Source organism: Bicyclus anynana, chromosome 7 (assembly GCF_947172395.1).
Source record: "Bicyclus anynana chromosome 7, ilBicAnyn1.1, whole genome shotgun sequence".
Taxonomy (NCBI): Eukaryota; Metazoa; Arthropoda; class Insecta; order Lepidoptera; family Nymphalidae; genus Bicyclus; species Bicyclus anynana.
Genome location: NC_069089.1, coordinates 3,822,693 through 3,836,487, shown reverse-complemented (window position 1 = coordinate 3,836,487; position 13,795 = coordinate 3,822,693). Strand labels below are relative to the sequence as shown.

The window sequence follows — 13,795 nt, the reverse complement described above, 5'->3', positions numbered from 1 at the left end:
TTTATTTTGAATTATGCCTGAAAACCCCACGAATCTAAACGACGTCATCCAGATCCCACAGAAAACGCACTTTTTCCTGTATACCTTGAAACCGGAGCATCCTCAGATGTTAACTCTAACATTTAGATGCAAAAATATCTGTTCTGGTTTACGTTGACGCTTGGATTCGTCGGTTTTCTCGCGACTAATAGCAAAATAAATAAATTAGTCACTATTTGTAATGAATATATATTTAGTAGTTCATTTTGTTTTAGCAGTTTTTATACACATAGGTTATTCTATATCGAATACATACTTAATCACCTAATTACCTACTATGACATGCTCTCGGTTTACTCGCAAATCGGATTGCGAATCGCAGCAGCAGTGGCGTAGCTAGGCGTGGGCGAAGCGGGCCCACGCTCACGGCCTCGCACTAAAATGGGCTCGAGAGACATTTCGAGAGGATTTTGACTTTTGTAGGTACCGTTATGGACCGTCATACTATCCTATCTTGGATGACATTAAGCTCTACTCATTTCATTTGTGGTGAGTTGAAATTAAAGCCATTACACAGGTCTACAGTCCCCATTATGCCACATTAAATAAATATATTTTGATAATCAAGGAAATAATCTGGTAGTTAGGGAGTCTGTTAGGTATCTACATGTGCACAGAGCGTCGAGAGGTAAATAAATAAAACGAGAGTGTACATTTTGCAAATAATATTTATTGAGGCCGCTCCTGAAGCGGTTCTATACAGAGGTCGGCGCTGCGGCAGCTATGTACAGAGAGGTGGCCGCAGCGCTGTCAGCGCGTGAGGATACAGGCGAGTGCAAGCTTCATTAATCAATTCATTTATTTATTTAATGGCCCACTGCAGGGCCAGGCTACCCATCCTATACAATGCGAGTTGGCGGGCTTAGCATCATAATGCAACCTATATTACACTGTTAGATGTTCATGATGACTAACAGTACAACGTGCTGTCCGAGACACGGGGTGTAACAACACGAACTTCCCAGCTGTAAGCTGCGAAATCTGATCAAGACCATCTTGTAAGAAAGAAAAGCTTGATATTTTATATCGCGGCCCAGAACTTGAAACCACGAGCCACATAAGTTAACCACGGTACCACAAACCGTTAGATAAGAGTTGAATTCTCGTAGGTATCGTGCCATCACCAGCAGTACAGCAAGGAGCGTGTTCAGTGTCATTAGAATTTCTATAGATGAAACTTGCACTCGTTACAATATGAAACTGCAGAAGACGTCGTTCGAACGCCCGTACCTTTTCAAGTTTTACTCTAACACTTAGTAATGTGGTAGATATTCGATATTCAATCGGTCGATAAAAATTACACTGTATATTGGGACCTTAATAATGAGTAGGTACGGGTGTTGGCACCGTCACACACGCGACAGTCGCAATGTAAGTCTATGATGCATGAAGCTGTCATAGAAAAATTCTTTATGAATAAACTGCATATCGCTCGTACCATCTAAGAGCAATACGTCATACAGTTAAACGATACTAGCGCGTGCATAGCAATCGCGACTGTCGCGTCGCGTTCTTGTAGGTTATGTTAATTATATTGCACATATTGTGGCCCACGCCATGCCCTGCACAGCGTGGCACCGTCGCAAAACACAGAAGTGACAGAATTTTGTAACGCGACTGTCGCAGCGTTACTCCCACACAGCTTTTACTTGCTAATGAAATAGGTACAATATATCCAAATACGATTCTACGACTATATACAATATTTGCTGCCGGAGCTCTACATAGGTACTAGATACTACGTATCAGTGTTTCATGCGATCGAAACGTGACAAACAATATTCAGTAGACTCTCAATAATTTGACACTGATCTGAGAAAAAAAATACTACAAGATAACAAGAGTTTATTTAACCAAGTAAACAAGAGTGACTAAAATTCGTAATTTATTATTTTAAACATTCACATAAAGTAAGACGAATCTCGGACGTTCGTAATTTTCTGTTGAATAAGCCACTTAAGTCCTACGATTGCCTAATGAACTATGATACTGGCGTGAGCTACTAAGTAAACAAATCACAGATGCGTGCATGATGAATGCTTCAAATTACAGAGAGCTGCGAAGCACAGACTGGTTGCGAATCAAATCATCGAGAGTAGACTGTAGGTATTTCTCTCTAATATATATTTGAGGTTGATTTACTCTTAACTGTACAGCGCTTAACATACTAAATACTAAATAGTTTTCGTGAGATGACATAGTGAGTATCTCCGCCGAACACTGGTAGGCATAGCTCGCACGGTCGCATCTGTAGCTGTCTCTTATTGTAATATAATCAATCTACAATGCTATAAATCACGCCAAAGTTCCATTCCGCTCTGAAGACGGAGCGTTTGGCTGCGCAGTGCACGAAATCTCAGGCTACAAAGGTACCAGTTCAGCGTGTTGCAACTTCAGAGTGGACTAGAACTTTAGCGTATACTATAATGATAACGCGCTCAGTGGCGGCGTCAGGCGTTGGCGACGTCAGTGCGCGTCGACGGCCTTGCGTTTCAAAGAGCAAGGAGCTTCGCGAAAATATCTCAAAAGTTATTCAAAGCATAGTCTTTCACAATTGTTGCCGAAAAATGATCTTTCAATTTAGTAGATAAAGGTATGCCCAGCAAACAGTTTTAATTTGAATAAATTAATTAGTTGACAGCGGTAACACCTTATTTGTGTAAAATAAAGGCACGTCGACACAGCAGAAACACTTGAATTTTTTGAGTGGTGCGGGAAATGTAAATATTGAATTGCGTTTTTCAAAAAACCTTTGCTTAGAAATCAATCAAGACGGGTGATAATTTAATACCCAACAAGTTTTTAAATTGTCGATGCTTCTCAAGTTTAACAGGCTTGCGCGCCTATAAAATGCTTGTCAGTACACTTTACTACTACATCCAAAGCTATACAGTCTTTCGAAAATAGGAAGACAAGAAGGCAATAGTATGAAAGTATAAAACAAACGTATCTAGTTTTAGCCTTTGGGCGATTGCAAGCTAAACTGATGAACTTCATCAATGTAAGAAAGATTAAGGCGAAACCGCAGCCAGGAATCAGGGATGCCGGAGTTGTTGTTAACAATCTAAAGCGTATTTCTTAATTGTAAAGTGTCTCGTAAAGTCAATGTCACCAACGTCCACGATTAGTCTAACGCCGCCACTCGCGCGGTGTACCTATGTGTCGTCGCTCACATGTAACACTTGAAGATCCGCGATGGAGACGGTCATAAAATTTAAATAAAACATAATAATACTTCAGGAACACATAACTAATTTATATATCGCTAATGCCCGCGCCGCACGCCGCCTGAAGGCTACCACTTAAAGGTTCCACCAGGTTCAGAAGTAAGTTCATTAAGTATTTAATAAAATATGAGCAAATCATAAATAAAGTACTTATACTCGTATTAAATGTACTTTATAATTCAATTTTTCTTACTGTAATGATCAACTTTTTTATCTACTTAAGTATTTATAAATAAGTTAGATAAGGATTATTATTATCTATAATTTATGATAGATTGTGAAACAGTTGAATAATAATAGTGGTTTTTATAAACGCGACTGTATTTTACCCAGAGCTCTAAATCAATAAGTAATAAATAATAGTAAACAATAAATATTGGCTAATTTTATGGTGTCTGTATGCGTAAATCAAATGTTTGTAATAAATATAACTCTACTGTATCTATCACAGATAAGTTATTCGAATAAAAATGTTAACAAACGTGTATGTTTAAATAGGTATGTACTTACATTTTAGGGAAACCTATTTCAAAGTTCATACCCACTTAAGTGACATCAAAAATATTTGTAGAGTTCAAAAACTAGATATCAACTGTATTATTTTAGTATTTTGTAATAGAAAATAGAAATTTATTTTTGTATATTCTAAGAACAACGAAAATAAAAGGTTCAACATTAACATTCATCATAATATAAGTATTTATATGTAGTATATAAATGTATATGAATATTATAATATTAACTATCTTAGTACCCACAACACAAGCTACTCAGTAAGCTTACTTTGGGGCTAAATAGTGATGTGTTTATTGTTTAAGTATATTTATTTATTCGTTAGTAACATGACTTGTTTCATTGAGCGTCTAAAGAACTGGTGTACGCATAGTTATGTTTTCGTGGCCCCAGTTTTCCACGTGGGGCGTTGCGGCGCAGACACTCATTAATTTCTCTCAGTATTCTAGACTCTATCTTACAATGTAGGTATGCAGGGGCGGCGCCAAACGTCGACGGTATCAGCAACGTGTTTACGGGCCTCACTATTTTACTAGTTGGCAAAAGTATTTTGGATCGAGGTCTAGCTATAGATTAGTCTGGTGACAATGTCAAATTTTTTTTTGTCTTAACCTATTTTATTATTGTGTTTACCTATTTTATTACTTAGTATTTCTTTTATTTACATTATCATTTAAAATATCATTATTAGACTCATTTTAAATTCATCACTTGCTTTTTAAAACCCCGACGGCCAACGATATATGTAGGTATGTGGCATCGTAATTTCGAATAGACATTACGGTGTTTCTAAAATCCAACATTAAATAAAAATCATTCTATTTGTCAAGGACTAACAATATTTTAAAATTTAACTTGTAGTTTGTGTATAACACTAAATTTAATAACATAATTTTTAAAATCATTTTACATTTAATTTCATATATTTAAATTTTACTTTTCCAGTGGGCACTAAGGGGCCCCTGAAGGCCGCCGACGTCTAGCGCCGCCCCTGTGATGCAGGTAATGATTGGTCGCCCGCGCGGACGCCAGCTAGCCTACGTAATTACACTCTAGCCTACTGTATATACATGACACGCCACACGCCGGCGGACTGTCACAGGGCGCATGACACCGACGTCGATAAACAGAATTATCACAGATAGAACGAGAGTCTGTGATAGCCAGACATACCTCATTTTATAAAGGCTGAGAGTTTGTCAGCCTACGCTTCTATTATATGTATATACGAGTAAGTACGGTAGGAAGATTCGCAGTGACTTTTTGTGAGGTAGCAGGTTTCAAGACTCCAGATCATAAAGCAATAAATACTCGTAGTGCGATTTTTCCGGTTTTGGTTATACAATTTTGTACGCCATTAGGTGTTTTCTTATTTTTTATTCATGGATGGTAAAAAAAATAACGTACAAAAATATATGACCAAAATTTACATCTTCTACCAGCTGTTGTTTTGGATTCTCACCTGCAAGGGCATAGTGTTGAACAGTGGCGGATTTGTAGTCTTGACCGCCCTAGGCCTCTCTTTTATGAATTGCATTTGTATTCAATGCAATGATAAATAAATTATTTTTTTAATTTGATCAAAGTTTGATTTCGTAATGCTTTCGTAGGTTTTGGGGAAAATTGCGCATTTTAATCGGTTTTAAGATTTAATGAAAAAGAAAGTGTTGAAATTAAAAATTGTTGTAATTGGTGAAAGTTGGATCTTTTTTCATTTTTTTTCCCCACATTTTTTTTTGTCACAAATAACTGCCTAACATCTGAACACTCTAGACCCGGGCCTACTGCGCCTTAGGGTAAATCCGCCACTGGTACTGAATGTTATTATTATACACTGAAGTTTGATATTAAATGGTATTTTTCTAAGGTTTGCCATGAAGCTAAGTAGACTTAGATTTGGACGATTACTTGCTAATTCAAACCCTTGATACTTGCTAATTCCAAAACCACTACCAAACTTCATAATTATTTTATTTATAATTGGTTACCACTAGGCAAACACCATAATTGGCTACTTACATGGTAGGAACACGCATTTTCAGCTTTCATAAAATGAGGTAGATGTGGCTATTGCAGGCCTTAGTCCAAGATGATTTCCACGCCGGTTGTACGCCCACCGACAGTCCGTAGTCCGTCATGCGACAAAGACTACGGCGTTGGTCTGCGAGTTGCGACTCACACGAGTGAGATACTTATTTTGTATGAACGATAAACATTACATGATTTTCTGTACGGTTTGCATTTCTAGCGATTTGCGTATTTTTTTATGAAAAAAGTTCTTATAAGAAGCTTACTTAGGTAGGTACAATACGTAGAATGATATGGTAGGTACTTACTGACAGAAATCGACATGTAACTATGGATAAAAGTACCAGAGTAACAGAGAGTATTAGGAGGTTGATTTATATTGACTACAATGATATTTTTTAATTTTCCAAAAAAGCCTTAAACACTCACCACATAAGAAGAACTTCATTCCTAAGCCGTAAAACCAGTAAAAAAAACGCAAACCGCTATGAATACAAAATGTGAGAAATCGAATCGAGCGAATCTCCACCGAATTCACTAAAAGTCCACCGCGCACGTCGCACTAGAGTGGCGGCCGGCGCCGGGCGCGCGACGCAGAGTCAGCTGGCGCGGGGCGGCGCAGGGCGGCACGAGGCCTTCCCAGGGCGGTACGCGGCCTTCGTAGGATGGCGCGCGCGCTCAGAACCAGTACAGGTCCTTCGACGTGTCCTGCACCGGCGCCTCCAGACCTGTACAACAACACACGCGTCAGCTACTGATATAGTTGATTGCATCTACACTAAGAAAAACTGTTGGTCCAGCTATGTGATTTTGGATCTCAAGTTCCTTGGTTTGAATGGTCCTTGGTCGACCAATAAATTGTATCTACTACTTATTAAGGTAGGTATCTTTATTTATTTGTTTAAAGAACTTCATTGCAACAAACATATAAACACATACAATATCTGAGAACTAGGCATAGAATGCTGTGCGAAATGAGGCGACCTTATCAATAATAGTTATCTTTTCCAGGTTACCTAACTTGAAGGAGCATATAAACCAGTGAGTAGTCGCAATAACATAATATATACCTACTCTAAAAACTATAGGTACCTTTAAAATATTTAATGTTCTTAATAATCTTTCTTAGAAATTTTCAGTTAAAATTACCCCGGAGTTGGGAAGTTGGTACTGTTAAATCTGCGTGCCTCGGAGAACACGTCGAGACGTCGGTCAACGTCAATAACATAATTATGATAGTGTTGTTAATTTAACATTATCACCATAAGCCCGCCAACCCGTATCTATTGGCGAAGAGTGGTGAGCCTAAGCACCACTACATATCCCCTCTTCTATAATTAGTGAGACATTGTTGGCCTGCTAATGCTGATAGTGATGATTTTATCAAAACCAATAATACTACCGAAGTACATACCTATAGATATATGTATAAAAAGATTTGGCATCTTTAAGGCAAGTTCTTTAAGCATTTAACGAATGACGGAACAAGCAGATAACCACTGATGATAGAGAGATTTAAATATCAGAGCACTATGAGGATATTTCTGGTGCAAAGACTTCTCTGTAACTATTAGCTATAATACTGTCTATTAGCGGCGGGGGGACGGGGGGCACAATAGAGGCATTCATTACAGTTGCGGTGGCGACGACCGGTTAATTGCGGCGCGGGGCAGTAATTGACAGGGCGCGAGATTGAGCCTCCCCGCTTGTATTGAGCGGACAGCGGGCCGGGGGCTGCGGGGGCAGGCAGCGGGGGCAGTGAGCGGGGGCAGTGACCGGGGGGCAGCGGTCAGCGCGCCACCATTGGTCCAGAACCACGCCCCTCCGCCCCGCGCCGCCGCCCGACGCGCGCCATGCGATACGTGCTCGCCAGGGATTCAAAGGAACGAGGGTGCGTGGAATCCTGAAGTGTTCGGATTCCATCCTAGTCGAAATAGAATACCTACTAGAAAAGGTATTTTTAAGAGAAGTTGCTTAATTAAATAAATATTGAGTATTGGTATGAGCAAAAAGTGAGCAATTTTCAACACGACGTTGCACTTCATAGATGCTTAATATTCATATCTCCCTGCTACTGTTAAAATACGAGTACCTACGTCTATTAAGCAAGCAAGCAAGCAAGCTTATTAGGTACCTACACAATTAATGGATTTATTAACGACAAAGCTGCCTTTTGGATCGGCTTTCATCTTTATTAAGTAGGTACAATACACAAGTAGATAATTTTTATAAAGGTAGGTTGAAATGTTAAAAACATCATCCATAGGGGAGAGAGGGGCTTGTTGTAACGGGGGTGAGTAATAACAGCTTAATAACACTGCCAGTTTCAAATATTTTGTGTATTAGGTATATTAGGAATTTATTAAAAAAAAAATTGAAACGTTGATTATACCTAACCTAACCTAACCTAACCTACCTTAGTGAAAATGTTTCTACTGACAATTAACCTATATATAATTAAACGATAATTATTCATTTCAACAGTTAGTAATAAATATAATTTCTTATTATTTTTTTGTTTAATACAATCCATGAATAATAAAATCTGTAGTTTTAATTGTACTAAACTAGTGCCCTACACTAGTTTAGTACAACTTCCAAAGAGGGTACAACAACCAGCAATGGGGTAAGTTAAGTTGGGGTAACAAACGACTTATTCCACAAAGTGTCCTATAAATCGGTACCAAACTAAAAATTAATTATAGATTCGGGCAAAAACATTGTAGAAATATATTATGTCTATATACCTACATGATTAATCATATAAAAGCATTTTTCAATTAAAATACTGAATAGTTTAGTCACTCCAATGAAAACTGGGAAAAGTGTTACAACTAGCCTCTCTCCCCTACATATCTATATGTAAATAATATGTAGTGTATGTCTGTGATTTCAAAATAACTGTGTTAAATAACTGGGTATAACCTATCGAGTTCATTGAAGGCTTTTTTTATCCCGGAAAAATCTGAGGTTATTGCGGGATTCGTGAAAAACTGAATTTGAAAAAAAAAAAGAAAATTTCACAAGTACAAAGTTGCGAGCGTCCGCTAGTTGGAAATAATGATTATTTTAAAAAAGGTTTATTGCTGGCTCTTCTCAGCAGAATTTGCCTTCCGAACTGGTGATAGAGTCAAATTGTCAAACAAATTGTCAAACTTTCAAAAGTGTTTGTAAGCTAGGTAGTTACCTATAGTAGGGGAGCCCGGGATGCTAAATTTGCAGTTACTTAAGCGTCATGCGTGATTTGAATTGCATTTGGTGATTTGCAGTGATTCTTGAGACGGCGCGTATTGTGAGGAGGTTCCTCACTCTGGAGCCCTGACCGTCAGTTGCTTGGGCACTCAAATGTCCCTTAGCGGGAGAGTTGTTTTTTTTTTATAAATTTTTAATTGTGTTTTGTATTTTATTTTTATATAACCATTGTTAAAAATTTTAAAATAAGAACTAATAAATAAATGAGAAAATAGTCGGCTGTATTTTCTCAAGGTAGGTAGGTAGTTTTTTTAGTTTCTTTGAAAAGGCTGGACTGATTTTAATGGGACTTTCACTGGAAAATAGAAGAGGTTATTGAGCAACATAGGTATATAGAGTAGGTACCTACTTACTATCCCGGAAAATGGCTCTATGGATTTGTGAAAACTGGATTTCACGAGTAGGTAGGTACGCTACATACCTAGGTACATATATGTGTGTTACGAATACTGGACTTATTCATAAACTATTTCACCAATGAAAAGCTGCATTATTAGCGAGTAACATGGGCTATATTTTATTCCCGTATTCCTAAAGGAATTGAAACTGTGCGGGTGAAACCGCGGGGCCTTTTTTAGGTTTTTATATGTTAAATCTCTCTCATAACACGAGATGTGTTCAGTGAATGGCAGCGGAGGTCCCGCTTTCATCGTTTAATGATGGCGATTAAAATTAATGTGAGGGGGAGGGTTGGCCAAATTAAATTCCTCCCTCCCCCCACGTCCCGCCCTCGGCGTTGATTGATGCCGGCCGCTGTACTGTATGACTGTGTGGGTGCGAGTGTAGGTACCTACCGCATGTACCTACGAGTACCAGTGGCGAAGGATGCAATTTAGATGAAGCTAAGCCGTCCCAATGAAAAATAAATTCATATAGCGTGATACAAACTCCACTTTCACATATCTAGGTGCAACAATGAATATGCAAGGATTTTTAAAGGTAACCCGGCGGGAATCAGCTTGCAAGAACTCTTCGCCGCTGGTACCTACCTACCTACTGCATATGGTTTTTAATAGGTTATGCTCAGCCAGTGGCGTGCTCTTCAAATACCTATGCATAAATGCTTTGCATACCTAACCTAAGGATTCACTATGAACTTATTGGAGGGGAAATTCTCCTCTTTGTACCTACAATTTGTGCATTTAGTTTCCATCTTAGGCAGACATTTAATATCAAGTGAAATTTGCAGTTGGCTTATCACTTAAGTTACTCACCGTATACTCCCACCAATAAGTTTTAATGGAGGTGATTCAGGCAATATCACAAAAGCAGGGGCGAAGCTACCACAGCAATACTTTATGGTGAACATTCGGGATTTGCCACTCGTCTATTAGGCCTCCCAAATAATTTTGATACATGGCCTCTCTAAAGCACGCTACGCCACTGCACAGAAGGCACACAGCAGACCACGTCTTAATTACTTTTGTACCTATGCATTTCTCGATTTCTAAAAACTACACTTCAAATCCGCTGTGACTGCGTCAACTGCGTAGCTATTCCGGCTGGGATATGTAGGTCGATTCTGTTTCTTTTTGAAGCGGTTCTACATTTTATATACATCGACAGTAATGCATATCGGTATTCCTGTATGACGTTTACGCGCCTACAACGGGTTCACATCACATCCACAACGCAACTTTAATTCAAACTTTGGCGTCGTCAGTTTTGATCATGGAAATATTAAAATTACACAGTTGGAACACTTTACATCTCTGAAAAAGCTAAAATACACTAGACTTGAACTTAGACATATACATCAACGATTTAATTTGGATGTTGTCAGATTTTGTCACACAAACACGCTCTACATTGTCTTTGCGAACGGCGAATAGGGTTGCAGTTATCCTTATCCTTGCAAGCGACGTGAAACTTTTCGTGAATTTTGATATAAATATAAGAGAATTTCATTCCAATCTTTGAAATAACGTGAAAAACTTGACCATCTTGCTTACTTCAGTTTATTTTTAACTATCAATAAGCTTAAAACTTCGAATCGTAACTTTGCACCGGTGTGAATATTTACCCAACACCCCTATAAAGGTCGTTCAGACATCGACATCAAATCCCGAAACCCAAATACCAATGTACCGATACTACCGGTCTGCAGCTACAATAAATCCGTCGGCGTGTGTAAAGTTACAGAATGGGGATGATGACTAGGTTTGAATATATTGATTTTTATGATACATTCGGGTAAATAGGGTCAATGTTAACTAATTTATACATAAAAAGCAAAGATTGTCTGGATATTTGCAAAATAAATGAGATTATAAAATTTCAAAAACTATTAAAAATATTTTATCGGAATTAGATGAAAATTTATACAGTTTTAGCTTCCTTACATTAAATGTGACATTTTTTAATATATGAACTATAAGCATAAACGCACAAATAACAAAGATATTAATAATTTTGTTTGAACACGCATACAAATCTAACGATCATTACATTGCCTATGACGTCATTATTTCGAGCCATTTTGTATGGGGCGTTTTTCAGGGATCCGCGGCAGCGCCGCAAATCTGACTCTTTAAATCCCTGTAGCTCCGAAAGTAATGATCGCAGATACCCTGTTCCTTTTACAAAATTGCTTTACTATTAGTATACTTTTAATTTATATACAATTTAAAAAACTGTCATCATCCCTATTGATCTCATGTATTCGTTTACTGCGCAATCACACTCCTCGTGTCCAGACCAGCGTGGCGCGACCTATATCTAACGACGTTTGCAGTTACTACCATGTTTGTTCCACCGATGGTAAGAATGAAAAATTAGCGGAGGGCGGCGGCTTTGTCTCCGCGAGAGCGCCTAAATCATCGCAATTAAAACATCCGCGCCCCGCGCCGGAATGTCTTTGAGCCGCGCGCCGCCCTCTGTTATTTATCTGTCGTTTGATCGCGCGTACGGCGGCGGCTCGCCGCTCGCGTCGCGTACAAGAATGCGATCGCTCGATGCAATAGAATTAATGAGATCCGCCGTAAAACATCGCCGAACAAGCCGCCGCTGCCCGCGCCGAGACATTAGGCAACTGGGTTACCTATATTCTTTCTAATCTACTCCTCTCTATATTAATGTAATAGCGGACGCCCGCGACTTCGTCAGCGTGAAACTCGATGTAAACTTTCAACTACCCCTATCCTACCCCTACCCTACCCTATTTTTAAATTAAAGAATGGTTGTTGTGCCTCACTCGACATATATAGGTATAGTGTGTCGCGGACTTTTTTGTAAATATTTATAAGATCTACAATTAATTAGAACATTTTATGGTTCTATCTTTTATAGTTTTGGTAGCGTACGCAAAAAAAGTAACTTTTCTGGTTGAGTTTTTACACCTTGTGTCCCAAATTTCCTACGGAACCCTATTTTTTTCCTAAAAAAATTTAGCCTATGTTACTTGTGGTTGTATAATGTAGCTTTCGAATGGTGAAAGAATTTTTAAAATCGGTCCAGTAGTTTTTGAGCCTATTCATTACAAACAAACAAACAAACATACAAACAAAGGCTTCCTCTTTATAATATTAGTATAGATGTAGAGAAAACTTACTAAAAATATACCTAGGTAGATACATGCAAGACGAACAACACCAAACAGATTCCTACTCGGTTGCAAAGTGTTCGAAAAATTTTGGATATTTTATATATTTTGTCCTTAGTCCATATTGTAATAATAAAAAACTTTAAATAGTTTAAAAAACTAAAAAAACACGCTTTTAGCACGCACAAAAATTACAATGGTCAATGGATTTCTTAACCCTACACCGGTTGGAAATAAGTCCAGCGCTCTGCTCGGAGTTTTTCTCTATGCCACACGATGGCGCTCACACAGTGAATCCATAGAATCTATCTATACTAATATTATTAAGCTGAAGACTTTTGTTTGTTTGCTTGGTTGAACTCGCCAATATTAGGAACTACTGGTCCGATTTGAAAAAATCTTTCAGTGTCAGATAGCCCATTTATCGAGGAATCTATATGTTATCCCCGTATTCCTACGCGAACGGAAACCGCGCGGCGTTAGCTTGTGCTAAAATATTCGTCTCAGAGTAGAGCAGCGGTTCCCAAAAGGTATTCCGCGGAACCCTGAGGTTCCGTGAAAGACCTTCAGGGGTTCCGCGATTCCAGATTTCCATATTGTAAGTCGTTTCACTTGTGATAATATTAATTGACGTAATTTAATATTCATTTTATAAAATATTGCATTCCAAAATCCCATGGCACTCTGTAGGGAATCGATATGCTACCGGTAACGTCTTTAGTTTACTTCTTTCTTATGCTAGGGTTCCGCCGAAAAATGGTTAAACAAAAAGAGTTCCGATGTCAAAAGAATTCGGGAACCGCTGGCAGTGGCGTATCTAGGATTATTTCCTAGGGTGGGCATGGCCCTTGAAATCAAGTCTATTTTTAGTATCATAACAGAAATAATAGAAATCCATAGGAATAGTTAGCTGTTGGCGACGCAAATTATTGTAATATGTATTTAAAAAGGAAATCCCGACCTTATTTATTGTACCTATTTAATAAAATAAACTGGCCGGGCAAAGCACGGAACGTATAACCTTCAAGGGCAACTGTCAGTTTTGACAGATATTTAAACCCCCCAGTTCGTTACGAATTACCCAACCGTCTACATTCCTTGCAACGATATACGTCCCGAAGAGCTCATTTTCACCGAATATTTCTGTGTTTTGTTTCGTCCGTTACAGTAGCCCAGAATACTTGGGCACAGGTCC

The 13,795-nt window shown here is 38.5% G+C and overlaps 1 protein-coding gene across 1 annotated transcript in view; it reads right to left on the bottom strand.

The window, feature by feature from the left end:
• Positions 1–689: 689 nt before the first annotated feature.
• The window catches only part of LOC112043588 (protein vestigial), a 38,166-nt gene continuing 25,060 nt past the window's right edge, over positions 690–13,795 (bottom strand). Inside the window, exon 5 of the mRNA XM_024079072.2 lies at positions 690–6,535. Coding sequence (XP_023934840.1) covers positions 6,486–6,535 — 50 coding nt within the window. The 3' untranslated portion in view covers positions 690–6,485. The remainder of the gene's footprint in view (positions 6,536–13,795) is intronic.